This window comes from Geotrypetes seraphini, chromosome 6 (genome assembly GCF_902459505.1).
Source record: "Geotrypetes seraphini chromosome 6, aGeoSer1.1, whole genome shotgun sequence".
Classification (NCBI taxonomy): domain Eukaryota; kingdom Metazoa; phylum Chordata; class Amphibia; order Gymnophiona; family Dermophiidae; genus Geotrypetes; species Geotrypetes seraphini.
Genome location: NC_047089.1, coordinates 222,713,247 through 222,736,058, shown reverse-complemented (window position 1 = coordinate 222,736,058; position 22,812 = coordinate 222,713,247). Strand labels below are relative to the sequence as shown.

Below are 22,812 nucleotides of genomic sequence, written 5' to 3'. Positions count from 1 at the left end.
TAATCCAGCCCACCGACCATCCGAACCCCACTGACCGCAAGCCCTACATACTTCCCTCCAGAGCAACATCGGTTCAGCAGCACTCTAAACAGGCTGCTTCGCGGCCTTCTCTTGTCAGGGAATTCCCTCTGCTACATCCCTCTGCCACATCAGTAACACGGCACACGGAAGGCCCCAACGAGAGAAGGCCGCAAAGCAGCCTGTTTAGAGTGCTGCCAGACCCATGCTGCTCTGGAGGAAGGTATGTAGAGCTCGTGGTCGGTGGGATTTAGATGGGAGGGAAGGTTGGAGGTGCAGCGGGGGTTCGGCTATGAGGCGGGGGCGGGTGCTCAAGGGTTCTGCTGAAGGATGGAAGCTGGGCAAGGGTTCTGCTGCACAGGGGGATGGGAGGGATAGAAAGATGCTCTGTCAAATTTAAGAACCCATTGTGGCCCACAAGTCAAAATGTTTGCCCAACCCTGGGCTATACAGTGGGGTATAGGTAATGCAAATGGCTGGTTCTGATTGAGCCCAAAGTCCAAAAAGGCAGGAAGAAACGTCTCTGTTACAAGGATCTCTCACCAGTGTCACACCTGTAGTTCCTTTGGCTGGGTATGGTTTCTCGTACTATGTAAATTTTAGAACCACCAACACGATTGTCAATTGTATGAAACATACAAAACTTCAGCTCCCATTTTGTTGAAGTCCTTCAATATTTTCGAAAACCTGGGAAAAGCTTTCTTAGCGGTTTCCGAGGATGGATGAAAAATCCAGAGTCCCCCCCCCCACTCCACGTGTTCCTGGGTGTGCCTCACACCCTCATCTCATAACTGAAGGCTGCTCACCAGAGGTGACCTGGGGCAAGGGAAAATGAGGACATCCGAGAAGAGAGAATGCAGAAAATCCCAAAGCCGCAGCAGGTTAGAAGCCTAAAGAGGAGAACTCAGAACAGTCAGCAATCATTTAAGGTTAAGGAAATAATTTCATCAAGTCTGATGGGTTCCACTCTACCAGTGACATATTTCTCAAAACTAGATAGGAATGTCAAGAGAGAGACAGAAATTGAATATTTAACAGCTAAAAATACTGAAATGTAATTTGATTCCTTTCTCACTCACTGTTCTGATATTGTCACAACATGGATACTCCTAAGAGAAATACAGAGAGTTTTTGAAGAGATGTTCACTGTTCACTTGGGTCTAACTAAAGTGCTAATTTTATTAACTTGGTTTGAGCAGTGAATTCCCTTTCAAAACCCCTCTCCTTGCACAAATAAACCCAGAATTCTGAGAGAAGCTGGGGAGACTACAAGTCCATAAAAATGTAAGCTCTTTTCCAAAGGGGCCAGTGGTATACATATATTTGCATTTGTCTTATAGTAGAAACAAAGGCCTAGATTCACTAAACTCACCGATCGTCCCCCGACCAGTTTGCGATCGTTTCGCGACCCCGACCCGATTCACTAACCTTCTGCCCGATCAATCTCCCACCCGATCCGATCCACCCATGCAAATGAGGGGAAATGGCATGCATAAGTAGGAAGCCATCGATTCACTAAGCAGAAGAAGAAACACCAATTGCCGATCTAAAATGATGCGACTGCTGAGGACCAGTCGCTTACTGCCCTTGCCGATTCTCCTGCTCTCTGCTGCCCTGAAATCCCAGTATCGAGGTTACAACCCCAACCATCAAAATAAAAAATTGAAAAATTGAAAAACTGCAAAACTGTAAAATATCTATACATATGCCTACGAACTCCCTTTTTATATATTCTGCAAAAGTGCAGTGCTAGCCCATGGTTTTAACCCGCGGGTTTAAAGCGTGTTCTGTTCCATAATCTGGCTGCACAAAAATCATTCCTTTAAAATGTCCACTCATAGGGCCAGCAAACTGCAGCCACCCCTCCCCCTTTATTTTGAGCTCGCTTGTACGAAGAGCAAATGCATGTGCAAATCTGCGCATGTGTCTCGATCGCTCTACAGTGATCCGTGGGAAGGCTTGTGGGCATGCGTCTGGTCAGATCATTTGCATGCTGAAGCTGTAGTGAATTGGTCGCTCAGCAAAACTCGGCCACAGATCACCCAACAACAATCCAGATCGGCGAGTTTACTGAATCTAGGCCCCATAGAATAACTTCCAGTGCCTAAGTGAATCCCACCCATTCTTGGCATAAACCAGGGGTGTCAAAGTCCCTCCTCAAGGGCCGAAACCCAGTCAGGTTTTCAGGATTTCTCCAATGAATATGCATAAGATCTATTAGCATACAATGAAAGCAGTGCATGCACATAGATCTCATGCATATTCATTGGGGAAATCCTGAAAACCCGACTGGATTGCAGCCCTCAAGGAGGGACTTTGACACCCCTGGCATAAACTACAAAATTTTGCTGGAAGCCAAGAGGAGGGGAAAGAACCTCCTGGACAAAAAAAAGAAAATAGAATTGATGCAGCTGTTTTGGGCCCTTTTGACAGTACCTTTGTAAAGTAATTGACAAGTGACAATAGATGAATTTGTAACAACAAAAGCACAGTCAACCCAAGAATGGATGTGCAAAGCTTTCATTGACATGGACATGGTTTGGCATGTTGCCTGCCTCAGAGACTGTGATGGTCAGTAGTTTAACAAAAATTAATTCTTCAACTCATTCAACGAGAAAACCCATAAGTGACCTTGTTAAAAAGTCACATCCATTTAAACTTGCTCAAAAAAACGCTACATAAGTGAGTTATAAACAGCGTATGTGGATAGCTTCTACTCCAATGCAGAGTTAAATCCATTCTTGAAGCTGACTCCCTTTTGTTCTCTGTGCTGGTCCCCTCTGTTTTGTTCTTTAACAGGTGACTTTGTGCCATCAGTCCCATTTAATTGGTCAACAATAGTTTAATGTATCACAGCTCTCCAATGCAAGGTCAGTGCTCAACTTTCTAAAAGAAGACAGTATTGTGTGGAACATTATCTACAATACTTATGAAGTGGATCCAGACACTGAAGTGGTTGCTCACAAAAGGTTTGATAAACAATGGTTACTGAGTCCCCTGCTTTTCATAAAAGCATAGTTTAATCGGGTATAAAAACAGTGGTGTATGTTATATCTAGTGCACAGACAAAGTGAGCAGCACTTACCTCCAAGGCAACATTATTATACCAAAGGCTTCAATCGGAAGAAAAGAAAAACGGGCTGTACAGAGGCAAGAGAAAAAAGTGGATATGAAATCTCAAACATTTGTTCAGTCTAAGCACTAAACTCAACCTAGGGCAGCCCTGAAGCTTCAAAACTAGCCTGGCTCACTCAGAGTGCCAAACATAACTTGTGTCTATTTATTCTAATAAGAAACCTGAACACACCTGTATAATATGTATGTTTCACACTGGGACACATACAAAGATCAATTAACATGTTGTAGGTTTGGTTAGAAAAGAATGAAGAACGCGCAGCTCTCAAAAGCTAATCCCAAATGTATTAAGCTAGTCCAGTGGTCTCAAACTCGCGGCCCGGGGGCCACATGCGGCCCGCAAGGTACTATTTTGAGGCCCTCAGTATGTTTGTCATAATCACAAAAGCAAAATAAAAGTTTCTTGATCCTATGTCTCTAGCTATAAATTACAATATTATTATTAGGACTTAGCCAAAAGGAAAGATTTATAAACTATAAACCTTGTAACCTATTCTGAGCTACTGGGAGGATGGGATAAAAATTGAATTAAATAAAATAAAAGAGTTTTACCTCATGCAAAATTGTCATTTCTTTAATAAGACATTAACTATTTTTTTCCGAGGCCCTCCAAGTACCTATAAATCCAAAATGTGGCCCTGCAAAGGGTTTGAGTTTGAGATCACTGAGCTAGTCTGATAAAATGACCATACTTAGAATGTGCTTTATTGACCTTTATTTCCACATACCCACCAGTAATACTTATGAGGGGGCTGCAGCATTCTGCAGGCCCTTACCTTATGATCTCCCATGCAAACACTGTCTCCAAAAGTGCCATATACAACAGATGGTGCGTTGCTGTCATCCTTCTCCTAGGACAAGCACAACAGACCATAAGAAATTATGTTAATAGGAAAACCCCAGAGATGGGAGATCTGCAACAAGAGGGGATAATGGGGCAAAAAGGGAGGAGCTCACCTCCTGAAGGAAGGACTTTGCACTGTAAGACATGAAGACTCTGTCACACCAAGCTGGGCAGCGGGTATGCTCATAATCAGTAGGGTTATTGCAATCTTCACTATATGGGTAACTGGAAAAAGAAAAATCCCATTTTCTATTATTTTATAGGCAAGTCTAAATCAAACCCCAACCTACAGCACATTATACCAAAGGATACTGTGAAATAGGCTGCTGTGATAGCATCAGTTCACTTTCCTGGTATTATGAGCAGTTTGGAACACTCACTCTCATGAGAAGTGCTATGTCACAGTCTACCAGAGCCACAGCCAGTCCCCGACATGCACTGTCAGATTCTTGCCATGTCATGTGTGCTACCTGGGAGGGAAGACGACGGGCTGTTCTGAAAGGGTGTCCAAAAAGGGCAGTGGTTCCTTATCATACATCAACAACTAGGGAAGTAAACACGATAGAAGATTATTACTAGAGGGTGTCACACAGCGGCAATCTCACGGGGGATCAGTATCAGGCCCAGCACACAGCACCAGTGAACTGGGCCAGGGGAGAGCAAACTGTTACATAACTATATACAGTTTAATTGAAACAAAACCAAAGGTCCATCAGGTCCTCCTCCCTTTTGACTAGCTAATCACCTATAACTAATTCTGCAACTGCAACAAGAATCTCTTCCATAGTTGGTGATGTGCTACAGTGCCTGAATCATCAATTCTCCTATGTTTTCACAATAAAAGTGCCATCATCAGGAACCCCAAACCTTTGGCAGACTATGAGAGACATGGGACTGAACGTTAACATATTGTTCTGGATTTTTTATTCTTTTTTTACTGGCATAGCGTTCTTACAGGCAGTGGCATAGCAAGAGGGGGGCGGGGAGTGGCAGTCCTCCCTGGGTGCCGTGTTGGTGGGGGGCGCTGGCAGCCCTCCTCCTCTCTGCCCCCCGCCTCTTCCCACCACTCCTCCCCTTAGCTCTAGTTGTTCAATGCCAAGAGCAATAACTTCAACGTGCTCCTCATGACCACGTCATTACTCCCGCTGACGTCACTTCCCGGTGACGCGCATAGGAAGCGATGTCATAGGGACAGCTGATGGGGTCGTGAGAAGCACGCTGAAATTCTTGTTGCTCGCAGCAGTGAACAATTAGAGGTACAGGGGAAAGAAAGGGAAGGAGGGTGCGTCTCCTCCCCCGGCGCCTCTCGCCCTCGCTACGCCACTGCAGTTACATCTGGAGATCATTGGCCCAGAAGAATATGAAAAGGGGTCATGCACAGGTCATGCAGATATTACAGATGTTTGATAATACACAATATCTTTCAGTGCTTCATCATCTCAAGTACTTACCCCTTCAGCATAATTCTCCCTAAATATATCCTGATTCAAGCATTCAAAAAAAACCCTTTTCAATGAGAAGCAGGACCTGTGGAGATATAGCAAGAAATTAATCAGTCCAACAGAGAGTGAGAGGCTAGTGTCGTCCTCCTTCTGCAATAACACACACCCCCGTCTTCCTTATTTGGAACTTGCGTTCTTATGCACTGCAATGTGAGTCATCCAGGTACCAAACCCCTGTATTACTCTCATCAGACTTTTGGGCATTACATGGCTCAAACTCACTAAAGTGCCAGAAGTGGTCTTGCAGCAAGTCTCTGGAGAAATTAATGAGCTGGGAAAAAACTTGGCTTTGAGGTAGAGGGAGGAGGGCCAAGATGATGGAGATTAACTGGTGGGAGAGATAAGGTGAGAACTGAGACCAGCTGGGTTAAGGTTAAGGGAGCTGTGTACTAGGGAAAGAGAATGTTGGGAGGGGGAAGAAACTTGGTAGAGAGGCTGTTTTTTATGTAGGGAAGAACTGGGGGGAGAGAGAGGCTGAGGTGGGATGAAGGAATGAGAGAGAAAGTCTGAGGAAGCACATTTTGATATAATTACATGTGTCACACTGAGTGCACCTGAGGAGACAGACTGAGGTTACTAATCACTTTATCCAGTGACTGTCCAGGCGCTCAACTTTTTTACGAAATTACTCCCTTCCAAAAAAACTGTGAAGCTTATTGAATAAAACTCATATTTCTTCTACAATTCTGCTTGTCCCATCAATCAGTCTAGAAGGGGAATGTCCACAGCTGGGACCGCAACAGGAATCTGTCCAGACCTAAGAGTGGTAGAACCTTCTGATGTATCCAACCCTTCTGAGGTACATTTCCTTTGAGGGCAAGATGTATCAAGAGTGTTCTACTCTCTAGGGGCCAGAAGAGGTTCCGTGGAAGGCCCAACTGTGCACATTCCTACCTTCTACCACTATAACACACCTTTTTCTCTGCCTGATAAAGGTAAGGATTAAGGAGCAGGAAGAGCTGCAGCTTAGAGAGAACATTGCCTTCCAGTTTGCTCAATGTTTTGGTGGTGCCATGGTACCTGTGGCTCCCCACAACCATCAAAGAAGAAACAATGGAAAAGATGGGGAGAGGTTACATCTCGTAACCCTGGGCAAGTCACTTAATTCTCCATTGCCCCAGGTACATTAGTTAGAGAGTCAGCCCACTGGGGCAGATAGGGAAAAATGCTTGAGTACCTGAATGTAAACTACTTAGGCTACAAGTGGTATATAAATACTTTAAAAGAAAAACAACTGCTGAATGTAATTGTTGCACAAGAACAACTCGGATCATGTTTTGGCCACTCTGGCCTGCCTCAAGAGTCTGAAGCTGCAGTGCAAATTAAACCTTCAGATCGTGATGATAAACCTTTCGATTGGGATGAATAATAAAAAGGCAAAACGTAGGTCTTTTAAAATTTCTTTGAAATCATAGTAAAAGCATGAAGCATGTAAAGTGCTACCGCACAGCAACACCACCACCACTTCAACACCTAGGCACATATCTGTATAATATCTAATGCAAGCACACCATCCTAAAATTACAAAACAAAGGAATCGCTGATGAGACTCCTGAATGGGAATGTGGAGGTACGCCTCCATAGGGTCAAGAGAAGTGAGAAATTCCCCAGGTTGAACGGCCAGGATCATGGACCTTAGGATCTCCATGCAAAATGAAGGGACCCAAAGTACCTGGTTCATCCCCTTGAGGTCCAAGATGACGCAAAAGGATCCCTCTTTCTTGGGCACTACGAAGTAAATGGAATATTGTCCAGTGCAGATCTCCTGAGGGGGCACCGGAATTATTGCCTTGAGATCGAGCAACCTTCTTACGAGTTTGATAAAAAGCTTGTTTCTTCCACAGGGACCAACAAAGGGAGGAGATTGAACTCGAGAGCATACTCGTCATGGATCACCTACAGGACCCACTAATTCGATGTGATCTCGGTCCACCCCCGGTAAAAGTCCCTCAAACGGGCCCACACAGGAACTGGGGGGAAGGACCCAAACACAGTTATTCTACAGGTCGAGGAGAGACTGGAAGAGTCACAGCCTTCCCAGCATGCACCTCAAAAGGACTGAATACGCTGGAAGAAGATGACAGCCTGCCAGGATGGTATCGGTGGAACTCTCGGAAATTACCTTGGCTGGTACCTCCCCTATTGAAATTGTAGTTCTACCTTTCTTCCCCTCCTTATCCAAGTATGATGTCTATAGTTAGTCCATTGTATGTTTCAATGTGAATATTTATTTAATGTACATCGCTTTGAATTTATTATAAAAGCGTTTTAATCAAATTTTAATAAAACCTGAAACCTTGTCCTCTGGCAACTAAGGCACTTTGGAGTCTCCTAAACTCTGGACTAACTTATCCAATTCTTCTCCAAAGACAAAAGAACCCTTAAAGGGATATTGACTGAGCTTAGATTTTGAGGCAGAGTTTGCTGACCAACCACAGAGCCACAAGGTACATCTAGTAGCCACTCCAAATGCCAGAGACTTAGCAGAAATCCATAACAAATCATACATGGCATCAGACAGATAAGAAGAACTCAATTCAATCTTCACTATTTCCTGGTTCACCAATGCCCAGCCACTGGACTCCATATCTAACATATGCTCAGCCCACCTGAAGCATGCCCTAGCCATCAGACCACCACAAATCGCCGCTTGGACCACCAAGGCCACAATGTCAAAATTCTGTTTGAGAAGAGCCTCCATTCTCCGGTCCTGGGGGTCTCTCAGAGAAGAACCCCCTTCCATTACAACCGTAAGCCTCTTAGCAATGGCCAAGACCACTACATCCAGTACCAGCAGGTATAAGGAGTCCCTATCAGCATCAGGAATAGGATACAAACTGGTCATAGACCGCGCCAGCTGAAAAGGGGCATTCAGGACTTTCCACTGTGCTTGCACAATATCCCAGATATCTTGATGCATGGGAAAGGAATGAAAAGCTGCCTAAATCCTACAAAGAAGAGGATCCACCACCCAGGGAGGGTCTCTTTAGCATCATCTCAAAACAGAAGACACCTGGAGAATGAGCTCCTGCAACTCTTCCCGGTGAAAAAAGGGGACCACCAAAGAGTCCTCCCCAGCAGGAATCTCCAAAACCCAGTCACCTAGGTCATTCCCCCTCCCGCCCTAAAGGTCACCCAAAAGACTCAGTCCTTAACTGGAGATAAACTGTCTGTCAGACAAACCTTGTCCTCCAACGAGAGATGCTATCACTTAGGTGGTGGTGAAAGGGGTGAAGAAAGCGCCAGTGCCGAAGGAAATGACCTCCCAGATGCAGTCCAGACCCCCGAAGAGTGTGCTGGGATACCAGCCAAGTACATGCACTAAGCCATGTACATATTAAGCACAAAATCTGGGGAAAACCCCATGGCTGAATAGGAATCACACTCTACCACCAAGGAAGAGGCCAACAAGACTTGTTCCTGTCTCTCCAATCTAGTTGGGAGCTCAGCAGAAGACTCAGCCAAAATGGCAGAGTTTCCCGCCAAATAAGAAGAACCTGCTGAAAAAAAATCACCCAAGGTCGAACATGCTGAAGAGGCCTGAAAAGGTAAAACCACGATAAGGGAATCCCCAGAAAACCACCAACACAATGTCAGTGGAATCCCTATTGCCTTCAGCAGTAAGGGAACCCCGGGCCTCCCCACTGCTGGCTGACACACCAGCCAGAGAATCCTCCGGTGATATAGTATCAAAATGCAGCCCAGAAGAAAATGACAGAGTATTTTTCTTTCCAGTACAGTATGACATAATGCTTTAGAACATCTTTTAGTGTTCTGGTTTTGCAATCATTTCGTGACATACCAGTGTTTTGCTGGGTTTTGTTCTTGATATTGCTGATATGGTTGTACAGTGACTGTTGTTCATTGATTGAACGCTGTTTCAAGTTAACCTAAATAAAATTGAAAAAAAAATGCAACTCTGGATATAACAGACTGTTTTACCAGGTCCCTTGAAGTCCGTTATAACGAGATTATACTGTATAGGTGTACCAGAGTGCACACATAGGGCCTCTTCTATCAAACTGCGCTAGCAGTTTGTAGCACGGTGAGCCACACTGAATGGCAGCGCGAGCCATTCAGCACCGCTCTCTGCGCTAAAAACTGCTAGCGCAGTTTGATAGAAGAGGCCCATATTTTTGTGCGTGGAATTCTGTTGCAAACAAATTGAAACCAGCACTTAGACCTCCAACACAGCACAAAATGTTTGTGCCGTTTGAAAATTGACCTCTCAATTTTAGATGAAACTAGCAGAAACTTCCCATCCCATCAACCACTTTTCTTCTGAAAGAAGACATTCAGAGCCCAATTCTATAAACGGTGCCTTAATTGTGGACGCCTAGCAACACCTAACTAAAATCCACACATAACTAAATTGTTTTTTAATTGTTTAAATAGCATGGTAATTGGCCATGTTATTAAAAAACAATTAAAAACAAATTTTTAAATTACTAATTGGGGTTGCACGCAGATATCCACGCAGTGCCCTTCGATGCCTAACGGCACCTACCTAGAAAGTAGCCGTGGTTTGGGCAGATAATAGGTGTGGTTAACCTAGGACTAATATACTGGCACCTACCTCAACGACAACTAGCGATACCTAAGGATACCTAGGCACCGCTAGGTATGATTCTATAAAGGACGGTTGATTGACAACTTCGCGGATCGGCGCCCACAAGTTAGGAACGGTTAGGCACCTTTTATAGAATCAAGCCCTCGGGGTTTAAGCTTTTCCAAGTGGTCACTGGTTCTCAATCTGAAATATTATCAGCACTCCTCTGGTTTTGCTACCTTATGACTACTCTTCTCTTCACAGATGATCTTCTCCACCTTGCCGTCACTGTCATATCTCTCCCTCTGTAACCTTCCACTGCTGCAGAAATTCTAGAGAGAAATAGAGAATAAAAATCTAACTCTGGCAAATGGCACAGAATCCAGTACACTTCTCCCTCTGTATTCGCTGTGATAGGGGATTAACAGACCCGTGAATACAGATAACTTTTTCATATGTTATTCGCTGTTTTCTATTAAAAACCATCGTGAATATGATGGGAGACCTGGCCTGTTCCTGAAGTAGAGGTAAAACATGGTGAAGAAAGCGCTGAGAATCAGCGATTTTCTCTGTAAACGCTTGGAATCGGCGATCTCTCTATGCAAACTGATGTAATTGGGAAGGAGAAGCCAGCAAACTAAAAACCGCAAATACAGAGGGAGAAGTGTACTGGAGGCTTTATGCTAATTAGGATGAGTAACCCAGCCATTATAAAACACCACAATGGGCACAAGAGAAAGAAGTTTTGAAACACAATCCACCTAAGTAAAAGGGCTGTCTGAAAACTGCCCAGTTTGTAAGTCGGTGAAAAGATGGTGCAAAGTAGAGAGACAAAGTTATACAAAAATAGCACAAACCATAAAAAGATTCAGGAATAAAAATAAAGGTGAAATTTAGTTATATCTGTTAATTTATTTTCTCCTAGTCCAGCCAAACCAATTGGACAAGTGGGATTGTGTACCCTTCCATATCAACAAATGGAGGTAGTGAGCTGAAATCTCCACTGATATCACCGGGATATAGGCTGCTGCCTTGCTGGAACTTTCCAGTATGGCACTGCCAAAACAGCATAAGGTCCTGTAGGCTACCCCAAAACCCCATCTGCGCGGCATAAATTCCATAATTAATCTCTAACCTAAACTACATATGCAGTGAAAGAAAAGCAGAGAGCCCAGGGAGTCTCCAGGCCACAGTTTTCCAGGGCAGGTCCCATACTGGTATGGCTGGACTAAAGGAAGGAAATTAACAGGTATGCCTACGTCACCTTATTTAGAATCCCAGCCATAACAGTCTAGACAAGTGAGATGTACCTAAGGAGAATCTCACTGGGAGGGAGAAGACAAGGCCCTCTGGATCAATGGCAATTGATCACATTTTAACTTATTTGCTACACTTATCAGATTCCAGGCTCAAAACCAATTCGGTACGATTCTATCTTTCAGCCATTACTTACTGGATGGGAAACTGATTTCACAGAATCCTTTGATATCTCATTTCCTCTGAGGTCTTAATATCCGGCTTCCATGCCACATCCCACCTCCGACCTGGGACCTCAATGTTGTTTTGGACCATTTGATGAAGGATCCTTTTGAACCTCTGGGATCTGCTACATTGCCCTTTCTTATGTGGAAAACAGCATTTCTCATAGCTCTTACATCAGCATAGAGTTAGTGAACTGCAACTGTGCACTCATCCAAAGTTTCTTCCAAAAATAACGACAGACTTTCATATCAATCAGTCTATTACATTACCATCGTTTTTTCCTCCTCCACATTTGTCTTCAGCAGAACCAAGTTTTCACACCCTAAATTGTAGGAGGGTGCTTTTATTTTACCTAGATAAAACTGCACCCCTCCATACTACTAACCAACTTTTTGTCTCTTTCAATTTAGCGACTCAAGGAAATGCAGTAGCTAAACGAACTATATCTTCATGGATTATTCACTTTTCTCCTCCAGGACATATTGGAACACACCAAGTACAAGCTACAGCTTCTTTGGTTGCAAATTTGAGATCAGTTCCACTTCAAGATATCTGCATAGCAGCAACTTTCACTAAGCACTATTATCTGGATCAAAGTTCAGCGCAAGATACTCAGTTTGGACAGTCTGTCCTCTGAAATTTATTTGCACTATAAGTTTTATACCTCCACCCATTTCAGAATTAAGTTTGGGACTCACCAGCAAGTGTGGCTGCATGTCCCCTTCTTGTCTCCAGAGAAAGCAAAAGTTGCTTACCTTAAACAGGTGTTCTTCATAGACAGCAGGGGAATGCAGCCACACTTGCCAGCCCACCATCCCCACTTATCAGATAGTTTTTCTCAGCTAGTAACATAACTGATAGTTTAAGGGGTGGGCTCCCAGAGGCAAGGCATCTCGCACATGCTCAGTAGGAAAAAAAAAAAAGTTATACTGAATCTGGGGACTTCACCAGCAAGTGTGGCTGCATTCTCCTGCTGTCTACGGAGGACACCTGTTACAGGTAAGCAACTTTGCTTTCTCATAGCCCTCACATCTTCATGCCATGTGAGTAAACTTCAAGCCCTTGTATCGGATCATCCCTATACGAGGTTCTATCATGACAGGGTAGGCCTTCGAGCACATCCAAAATTTCTCCCTAAAATAGTTTTCAGAATTCTACCTCATTTTATCATTACCATCATTTTATCTGTTTTCTTTCCAAAGCCATATTCCCATCCTAGAGAAGCAGCCCTTCACACTTTGAACAGTGGGAATGCAGCTTTTTGTTCCCTTTGATCTTAATCAGCTAGGAGTTACTGTTTCCAAAAGAACCATCTCCACTTGGCTGGTATATACTCAGGCTGGCGTATATTCAGGCTGGTCTCATACTACAAGTTTGTGGAACATCCCACAATATATGGGCTATGGCTGCCTTGGTAGCTCATTTTCGCTCTGCCTCTATTGAAGAAATCTGCAAAGTGGCTATTTGGTCCTCATTCCATATGTCCCCTCTCAATCTCCTCTGTTCGAGGGAGAAGAGGCCCAGTTTCTCTAATCTTTTGCTGTACAGCAGCTCCTCCAACCCCTTAACCATCTTAGTTGCTCTTCTCTGGACCCTTTCAAGTAGTACCGTGTTCTTCTTCGTGTACGGCGACCAGTGCTGGACGCAATACTCCAGGTGAGGACGCACCATGGCCCGGTACAGCAGCATGATAACCTTCTCTGATCTGTTCATGATCCCCTTCTTTATCATTCCTAGCATTCTGTTTGCCCTTTTTGCCGCCGCCGCACATTGCATGGACGGCTTCATCGACTTGTCGATCAGAAATAAAGATGTTAAAGAGCACCGAGCCCTGCAGCACCCCACTGGTGATGCTTTTCCAGTCCGAGTATTGTCCATTTACCCCCACTCTCTGTTTCCTATGCTCCAGACAGTTTTTAATCCACATGAGTATTTCACCCTCGATTCCATGGCTCGCAATTTTCCGAAGGCGGTAAAAGGGGCCAAAAGAGACTACGAGGAAAAAGTAGCTAAGGAGGTGAAGAACTTCAAGCCGTTCTTTCGATATATTAAGGGGAAACGACCCGCGAAGGAAGCGGTGGGACCGTTGGATGACCATAGAATAAAGGGAACGCTAAAAGAGGACAAAGCAATTGCCAACACACTGAACACATTTTTTTGCATCTGTATTTACCGAAGAAGATCGAAGTCTCCGAGTAAATCTTTTAGTATTTGGGTCTTATTTCGGACTGATGTGACGTTACAGTAGAGTGTTGGGACTGGGGTGAGAGAGTCAGAGGTAAGGTTGGGTTGGTTGCCGAAGAGGTGGTGAAGACTGAGACACTGTGTCTGAATTCAAGAAAGTGTGGGATAGGCACGTGGGATCTCTTAGAGAGAGGAAGAGGTAACGGTTACTGTGAATGGACATACTGGATGGACCATTTGGCCTTCATTTGCCATCATGTTTCTATGTTTCAGCTCTCTACCTTTATATGCTGGTAGGAAAGGAAAAACATTCCCGCTTGTCCAGGCTGCTGTGGGTGGGATGCTAAGGTAGTCTGTATTTATTACAGTATACATGATGTAATATAAATAACTTAATAAAACATGTTTTAAAATGTTATTCATAAACTTGGCATCAGGTGTAAAGAGTAGAATTACAGTTCTGTGTCACTGTTTTGTCTCTAGATAAACCTTATATATTGCTCAAGTTTTTCACAGACAATGTAAACAATTTATATGTGGGTTTTCTCAATTAGCAATTGATAAGCCCTCTTATAATGTTCCCCTGCATCTTTCTAATAGTATCTATAGAATCACTGATGTGGACACTGGTTTCACATGCACAACGTCTGCCTATGAATTGCTCCTATTGTTTATACATATACAAGACAGCAGTATTTAAAAAAATACATTTATTCTCTTCCCCTTGAGAACATACAGCAATTCACTGACCTTGCCGAGATTGCATCTTACCTGGAGAAGGCTTCGAACATCTAACCGAAAGTTAAAGTCCCCAAAGACAAAGAATGGCAGGAGTGGAAAGCGCTGGTCATGTAACCTGGAATTGAAAAGGTCAATATTACTTTAGGTGTTACTAGAACCATGAAGGTGCAGCTCTATATGTAAACAATCTTGTTGGTCTGGGCCAGAATCTACAGAAATAAAGGATTCATTCCTATAATTTAACATTCCCCTCTAAACTGTTGTTAAAAAATCTGGGAAAATATTCAAGACTTATCAGAGATTCAATTAAAGAAAAAAAAGAAGAAAAAAATTCCCTCAATCCTTACCCCTCATCCCTCTATCACCTCCAGGACAGACGGCTGAGGAGATGGTCCTCTAGGACTAGAGGACTCAGAGGATGGGCACAGGGATAAGGATTCTGTCACCTCTAGGACTGGAAGGCTCAGTGGACAGGCACAGGGATAAGGAGAGAGTAATCTCTAGGACTGAAGGGCTCATGGGATAGACATAGGAATACAGAGTTGTCTCCAAATCTAAAGGCCATGTCTCAAAAGAATATAGATTGAGGAGTGACATCCATCAAGAGCTGCTTGAGTGAGGAGCTCTGAGCTCCCTCATTACACTTTCTTTTGCAAACTCAGGAATCAGGAGTTATCGAGGCGATTCCCTCAGTGAACTGCAATTATTATTGGCTTTGCTTTAGAGGGCTTCAATGGCTGGGAGGGTTTAGATGGGATGGAGTAGGTTTTAATGGAGATTTTGGCAGTTGAAACCCAAGCATAGTACCGTGTAGAGCTTTGGATTCTTGCCCAGAAATAGCTAAGAAGAAATTTTTTAAAAAAATTTAAATTGAATCAGGTTGGGCAGACTGGATGGATCATTCGGGTCTTTATCTGCCATCATCTACTATGTTACCAGAAATCTTGAACAAATATTTTAGTATGGATTTATCTGGGTTTAGATACTCAAGTAATGCGATGGTGAACCACATGGATAACAAGGCCTTAACGGCTCCCCATGCTACACACCAGAATTATCTATTTATATCACAAGAACATTTTGAGACCAAAGCTGTGAAAATAGAACATAAGAACATAAGAAGTTGCCTCCACTGGGTCAGACCAGAGGTCCATCACGCCCAGTGGTCCGCTCCCGTGGTGGCCCACCAGATCCTTTGACCTGTGAAGTGATTTGACCATTTTTATATCCTACCTCTGCTTCTATCTGTACCCCTCAATCCCTTTATCCTTTAGGAACCTATCCAAACCTTCCTTGAACCCCTGTACTGTGGTCTGGCCTATCACAACCTCTGGAAGAGCGTTCCATGCGTCTACCACCCTCTGGGTAAAAAAGAACTTCCTAGCATTTGTTCTGAACCTGTCCCCTTTCAATTTCTCCGAGTGACCCCTAGTGCTCGTGGTTCCCCACAGTTTGAAGAATCTGTCCTTGTCCTAAAGAGCCGTTACAGGAAATTGCTGGTTGCTGGAGATAATGACTGATCTGAAAGCGGTGTGTGGCAAACTTACCTCTTTGGGGGCTGATCTTCATGGTGAGATCAGTGAACTAAGCCACTAAATGTCCCAGCAAATGCCAAAGAAGCTAGAGAACAGAAGTAGCATAAATTTGCATTTTCAAGGCACACCAGATATGCCAACTGAATAGAAGATGCCAAGCAGTGCTTAGAAGAGCAAGCGGGTTCAATAGAACACATAGTTTGCAAAAGCAGTTCCATGATGCTCGCAATATGTCCCAGCAAATGCTGGGGAAGCTAGAAAACAGAATTACGTGTAAATTTGCATTTTCAAGGCATACCAGATACACCAACTTATAGTAATAGTGAACATGTGATGCAGCAGATACTATGCTCCCTGTTGTCAGAGGGTTCACAAAAAAAATGGACTGTGCAGCTATAAAATTAGACAGGGCTCATAGAGCCCTAGGCTCCCCGAGAAATATTAAGCCTAGAGACATCATGGCATGCTTCCAGGATTATAAACTGAAGAACTGTGTGCTTTAGGCAGCAAGAAAAGCAGAACACTCTCTGTGAGACTGTTTAACATATTGAAATTTACCAAGACTTGGCTGCAGTCACTCTCAAAAGGCAATTGGATCTCCAACCATTGACAGCACATTTTCAGGTTTCCAGCATAAAATATTGATGGAAACACCTATTTGCCCTTCTTTTTACAGCAAATACACTCTAATGCTGAAGTGAAAAGGGAACTCTTTCCTATAACTGGCACAAATCAACAGCCTATGCAGCATTTCAGGTCTGAAAATGGTACACGAGGCAGGCCTAAATGGCAATGAGTAATGAAAGGAAAAGGCCACCTCCAGCACCAGCAGTCAGATTCTACATTATCACAGTGACAGAAAACCTGAACTGATCATTTTGGTTGCAAGTACTGAATTGACTGCTGCCAGGACAGCAAGTCAGACTGCTGACGTAGTTCAGGCTGGTTGTGTTGCATGATACTCAAAACTGGATGGTTTTGTTTTTCACCGTTTAAAGTAGTTATACTGGGCTTTAAGTGTGTTATCTTTAATGTGTTCCCGAGTTCTATTCAGAAGAGTTGTAATACTAAATATTATGATGTGATGATGTAGCTGGAACATTTCTTCCCTCTCTTCAAGGGCATAACATTATTACAGCTGAGTGGGTGTCCATTATGTTGAAAGAACCAGCTGCTATGCTCCTTCACTGACCTCTCGTCTAAGAGAGAATGACCATGCCATGCACTATGTGCCTTAGAATAATGTTTTGTTTTGTTTTTTGTTTTTTAAATCTTTATTCCTTTTTATTTCTCTCAACAAGTGTACAATATTATTACAATTAATTCACATAACTCACTTGACATTCTTACACAATATTATTATACATGTTTTAATTCCCCCCCACCCACCTCCCATCCCTTCCCATATCAATAAAATAATCTATCCAAACATATACATACTTAGACATCCCTCTTCCTTAATACAATTAATCATACTTTAACCCATCCCTCCCCCCACCCTTTCTTCCTCAAACTCTTTTTTCATTTTATTATATACATTAATGCACAACAAATATATCTCATCATAGTACATATATCCCCTAATATTTCATAACAACATATTTCCAATAATTTTACCCCTTTACTTTTCTATTCATACATATATACCATAAGAACATAAGAACATAAGAAGTTGCCTCCACTGGGTCAGACCGAGGTCCATCTCGCCCAGCGGTCCGCTCCCGCCGCGGCCCATCAGGTCTGCGACCTGTGAAGTGGTTTCTGACCACTTCTATAACCTACCTCAAGTTCTATCTGTACTCCTCTATCCCTTTATCCTCCAGGAACCTATCCAAACCCTTCTTGAATCCCTGTACAGAGTTCTGGCCTATCACTTCCTCCGGAAGCGCGTTCCATGTGTCTACCACCCTCTGTGTAAAAAAGAATTTTCTAGCATTTGTTCTAAACCTGTCCCCTTTCAATTTCTCCGAGTGACCCCTAGTGCTTGTGGCTCCTCTCAGTTTGAAGAATCTGTCCTTATTTACTCTCTCTATGCCCTTAAGGATTTTGAAGGTTTCTATCATGTCCCCTCTAAGTCTCCTCTTCTCCAGGGAGAACAGCCCCAGCATTTTTAACCTGTCAGCGTATGGAAAATTTTCCATACCTTTTATCAGCTTAGTCGCCCTCCTCTGCACTCCCTCGAGTACCGCCATGTCCTTCTTGAGGTACGGCGACCAGTATTGAACACAGTACTCCAGGTGCGGGCGCACCATTGCGCGATACAGCAGTATGATGACTTCCTTCGTCCGGGTTGTGATACCCTTTTTGATGATGCCCAGCATTCTGTTTGCTTTCTTTGAGGCTGTCGCACATTGCACCGATGGTTTCAGTGATGAGTCGACCATCACCCCCAGGTCCCTTTCCAGGTTACTCACCCCTAGCAGTGTTCCACCCATTTTGTAGTTGAACATCGGGTTCTTTTTTCTTACATGCATGACCTTGCATTTCTCTACGTTAAAACTCATTTGCCACTTTTTTGCCCAGTCTTCCAGTCTCGTTAGGTCCCTTTGCAGGTCTTCGCAGTCTTCCGTGTTTCTAACCCTGCTGCAGAGTTTGGTGTCATCAGCAAATTTGATAACCTCACATTTTGTCCCCGTCTCCAGATCGTTAATAAATATATTGAATAGTAGAGGTCCCAGCACCGACCCCTGCGGAACTCCGCTCGTGACCCATTGCCAATCTGAGTATTGGCCCTTGACTCCAACCCTCTGTTTCCTGCCCGCTAGCCAGTGTTTGATCCATCGGTAGATATCCCCTTGCACCCCGTGGTTCCACAGTTTTTTAAGTAGCCGTTCGTGAGGTACCTTGTCGAAGGCTTTTTGGAAGTCAAGGTAAATGATGTCTATGGATTCACCCTTATCCATCTGACTGTTTATTCCCTCAAAGAAGTACAGCAAGTTCGTGAGGCACGACCTTCCCTTGCAGAAGCCATGCTGGCTCGCCTTCAGTTGTCCATTGTTTTCTATGTGTTCGCAGATTATGTCCTTTACCATTGCTTCCATCATCTTTCCAGGAACCGAGGTCAAGCTCACAGGCCTGTAGTTTCCCGGGTCACCCCTTGATCCCTTCTTAAAGATGGGCGTGACATTTGCTATTTTCCAGTCCTCTGGGATCTCCCCAGTTTTTAGGGAGAGGTTACATATTTGGCGAAGTGTCTCTGCTATTTCGTTTCTCAGTTCTTTTAGTACCCTTGGGTGGATGCCGTCCGGACCTGGTGATTTGTCGCTCTTTAGTCTGTCTATCTGTCTGTGGACATCCTCTATGCTTACCTCTAGTTGTACCAGCCTTTCGTTGTGTTCTCCGTTTATAATCACCTCGGGTTCTGGGATATTGGACTATATCAAAGAGCAAAGGAGATAATGGACAACCCTGTCTAACTCCCCTCTGCAATTTAAAAGCATCTGAAAAATTATTATTTATGTATAAACGAGAGTTGGGGAGCTATACAGTGCTTGAATCATTTGTATAAATCTGGATCCAATACCAAACCACTCCATAGCTTGATACATGAAATTCCATTCTACACGATCAAAAGCCTTCTCAGCATCTAGTGATACCGAAAAAGCCGGATCATTAATTTGTTTTGTTAAATAATACATCTGAAATGCCAGTCTAGTATTATTAGAAGAGTGTCTTTGAGCAACAAATCCAGTTTGAGTCATTCCTATTATATGCGGAAGAGCTTTAGCCAATCTTAATGCTAAAATCTTAGCTAATAATTTACCATCTACATTTATTAAAGATATAGGCCTGTAGTTTGAAACCAATGTTGGATCTTTATTTGGCTTTGGCAAAACAATAGTTAAAGATTCTGCCGTAGTGCCTGATATACAACCTTTATTCAGTTGATCCTGATATAATTTTAATAAATAAGGTAAAAGGGAAATTTGAAATTCTCTATAAAACTCTACCGTAAATCCATCTCCACCTGGAGTGGTCCCAGCTCTAAGGGATTTCAATGCCATTTGTAATTCTTTTAGTGATATAGGTTCATCTAAACTTCTTTTTATATGATCAGGAACCTTAGGACCTTCAACTGAACTCAAAAAGTCCAACCCATCTTTTTCTTTATTTAAATAAGACTCAGAAGAATACAGCGACTTATAATACTTCAAAAATTGTTTTAATATACTTCCAATTTGAGAATGAGAATTCCCTAACTCATCTTTAATTATACCTATTTTCTCCTTCCTTTTTTTTTTTTTTTTTAATAATTTGCCAATAGTCTTCCAGCCTTATTTGCACTACCATAATACAACGTTTGCTGAGTAAAAATATCTTTCTTTACTAATCCAGAGGAAATCTCATTATATTCACATTTTTTTTAACAATATTTGAAATGTAGCTTGTTCCCATTTGTTAATCAATTTTAATTCTAAATTTTTAATTTCTTTTTCCAAACTTACAAATTGCTTCCTTAGTTGTTTCTTTTTATATGCAGAATATGATATAATTTGTCCTCTCATCGTTGCTTTGAAAGCATCCCATAAAATTTCAATCGACATTTCCTCTAAATCATTAAACAAAAAATATTCACTAATTTTGTTCTGAAATTCTGTGCAAAATTTAGAATCAGCAATCAATGTATTATCAAACCTCCATACAGGTTTGGAATTATCTGGATCTACTAAGTTAACTTCTATCCACACACCACCATGATCAGATATTACTATTGGTTCTATGTCAGCTTTTACAACTTGCTGTACCATCTGATCTGAAACAAAAATATAATCAATTCTTGAAAACGATTGATGAACATGTGAACAAAATGTAAATTCCCGATCATTAAAATGAAGAATACACCATATATCTTTTAAATTACATGATTGTATCAAATTATCTAATCCCATTGATTTCATAATTCTACTAGGCTTTTTATCCATTATTGGATCTATAACAGCATTGAAATCCCCTGCCATCACTAAATTAGTAGTAGCCAGTGGCAAAATTAATTGTTGTAGAGATTTAAAGAATTCACTTTGATTCGAATTAGGGGCATACACATTTAGTAACGCCATTGTATTATTGCCCATGCTCATGTCAACAAGTAACCACCTTCCTTGAGGATCTGCTTTAACCATATTAAATGTTGCTGGACATTTTTTATTAATTAATATTGCTACTCCTGCTTTCTTTTTTATCGCTGGTGCATATAAACATTGCTTTATCCAATTATCTGACAGCTTCATAGACTCTATTCCAGACAAATGTGTCTCCTGCAGAAAACAAATATCTATATTTTGTTGCTTAATATATGACAATACCTTTTTCCTTTTTATTGGATGATTGAGGCCATTTACGTTCAAAGAAAAAATTTTAAAACCCATTATATAAATAAAATATAATATATAAATATATCCTTCTCAAACATATATTATAAACTTTTCCTTTTCCCTTAAACCAAAATATAAGCTTACCCTCCCTCCCCACCTTCTCTGTCCCTCCCAAATACCCATCCCCCTCCCTCCCCACCCCCATCATAAATGAAGACTTCGAAACGCACATACTGACTGTGTAAAAGAAAAACTCCCCACAGACAACATTATATTTAATCTACCCGCTTCCCTATAACTTCTTATTAGCAATGAAAAGACAAAAAAAAATATATATATATATATTTATTTTTTTTTTCCTTCTTTATTCCTTGAATTTTTTTTTTCCCCTTCTGTATTTATTTATTTTTTTAATTTCTTCCTCTTCTCCTTTTCCTCCTGTCTTTTTTTTTTCATCTAACCCTTAGTATCTCATATAACATACAAGAAATAAAAACTTCAATCTTTTATATGTATTTCCCAAACCTTCCCCATTACTCTATAAAAAATCTATTAATAACTTATAAATAAATTTCAAAGGCATTTTTATATCCTTTATTATATTTTTTTTCCCTTTTTTTTTTCTTCTTTTTTTTTCCCTTTCTCTTCTCCCTTTTTTTCTCTTTCCCTTTTTTTTTTCCCCCTTCCCCTTTTATTTCTTTCAAATACTATAATCCTAACTCCTATTCCCCTCCTCACTTATATAAATAACCCTTTACATTTACCCTTCAATCCCTTTCAAAAATTAGAATAATCATTTAACACATTAGTCATTTCCATTTTTCCAAGAATTAAACAGCATTTATATATCATCATTCATATTTCTCATTTGAAGACATCAAAGATCTTCTCTCTTCTATATGGATCAGCAGTCCAGACTAGAGAGCTGCACGGGAACGGGGATGACGGGGATCCCGCGGGTTCCCCCTTTGGGTCACGGGGATCCCGTGGGGACGCCCCCTAGGGTCGCGGGGATCCCGTGGGGACGCCTCCGAGGGTCGCGGGGTTCCTGCGGGGTTGGATCGCAGCGGGGTTGGTCGAGCCGCGAGGGTAGTCTCCTTCTCCTTCCTTGCCCTGTCGCAGCACACATCCGAACGGAAATCTTCCCGATGTCAGCGCTGACGTCAGAGGGAGGGCTTAAGCAAAGCCCTCCCTTCCTCCGACGTCAGCGCTGACATCAGGAAGACTTCCGGTCGGCTGTGTGCGGCAGGGCAGATAGGGAGAAGGCAATGGCTTACGAAAGAGGGGGGAGGGGGCGGACCGCCCCGGAGAATGTGCACAGCCGGTCAGATCCCCCGATCGACCGACAACAGGCCCGGCCGACAAATCTCCCTGCCCTGTAGCCGCGAATCTAAATTACCTCTTACAGCAGCTTCACTACTCCAGCTGCTGTAAGAAGGTAATTTAGATTTGCGGCTACAGGACAGGGAGATTTGTCCGACCGGGCCTGTTCTGTTGTCGGTCGGGTGCA

The 22,812-nt window shown here is 42.6% G+C and overlaps 1 protein-coding gene across 1 annotated transcript in view; it reads right to left on the bottom strand.

The window, feature by feature from the left end:
* Positions 1-220: 220 nt before the first annotated feature.
* The window catches only part of LOC117362955 (inositol polyphosphate-5-phosphatase A-like), a 101,179-nt gene continuing 78,587 nt past the window's right edge, over positions 221-22,812 (bottom strand). Inside the window, exons 9-18 of the mRNA XM_033950045.1 lie at positions 14,486-14,570; positions 10,288-10,380; positions 9,302-9,389; positions 7,848-8,409; positions 5,449-5,524; positions 4,468-4,541; positions 4,111-4,222; positions 3,930-4,004; positions 3,104-3,158; positions 221-908 (exon numbers count right to left, since the gene is read on the bottom strand). Coding sequence (XP_033805936.1) covers positions 3,120-3,158; positions 3,930-4,004; positions 4,111-4,222; positions 4,468-4,541; positions 5,449-5,524; positions 7,848-8,409; positions 9,302-9,389; positions 10,288-10,380; positions 14,486-14,570 — 1,204 coding nt within the window. The 3' untranslated portion in view covers positions 221-908; positions 3,104-3,119. The remainder of the gene's footprint in view (positions 909-3,103; positions 3,159-3,929; positions 4,005-4,110; positions 4,223-4,467; positions 4,542-5,448; positions 5,525-7,847; positions 8,410-9,301; positions 9,390-10,287; positions 10,381-14,485; positions 14,571-22,812) is intronic.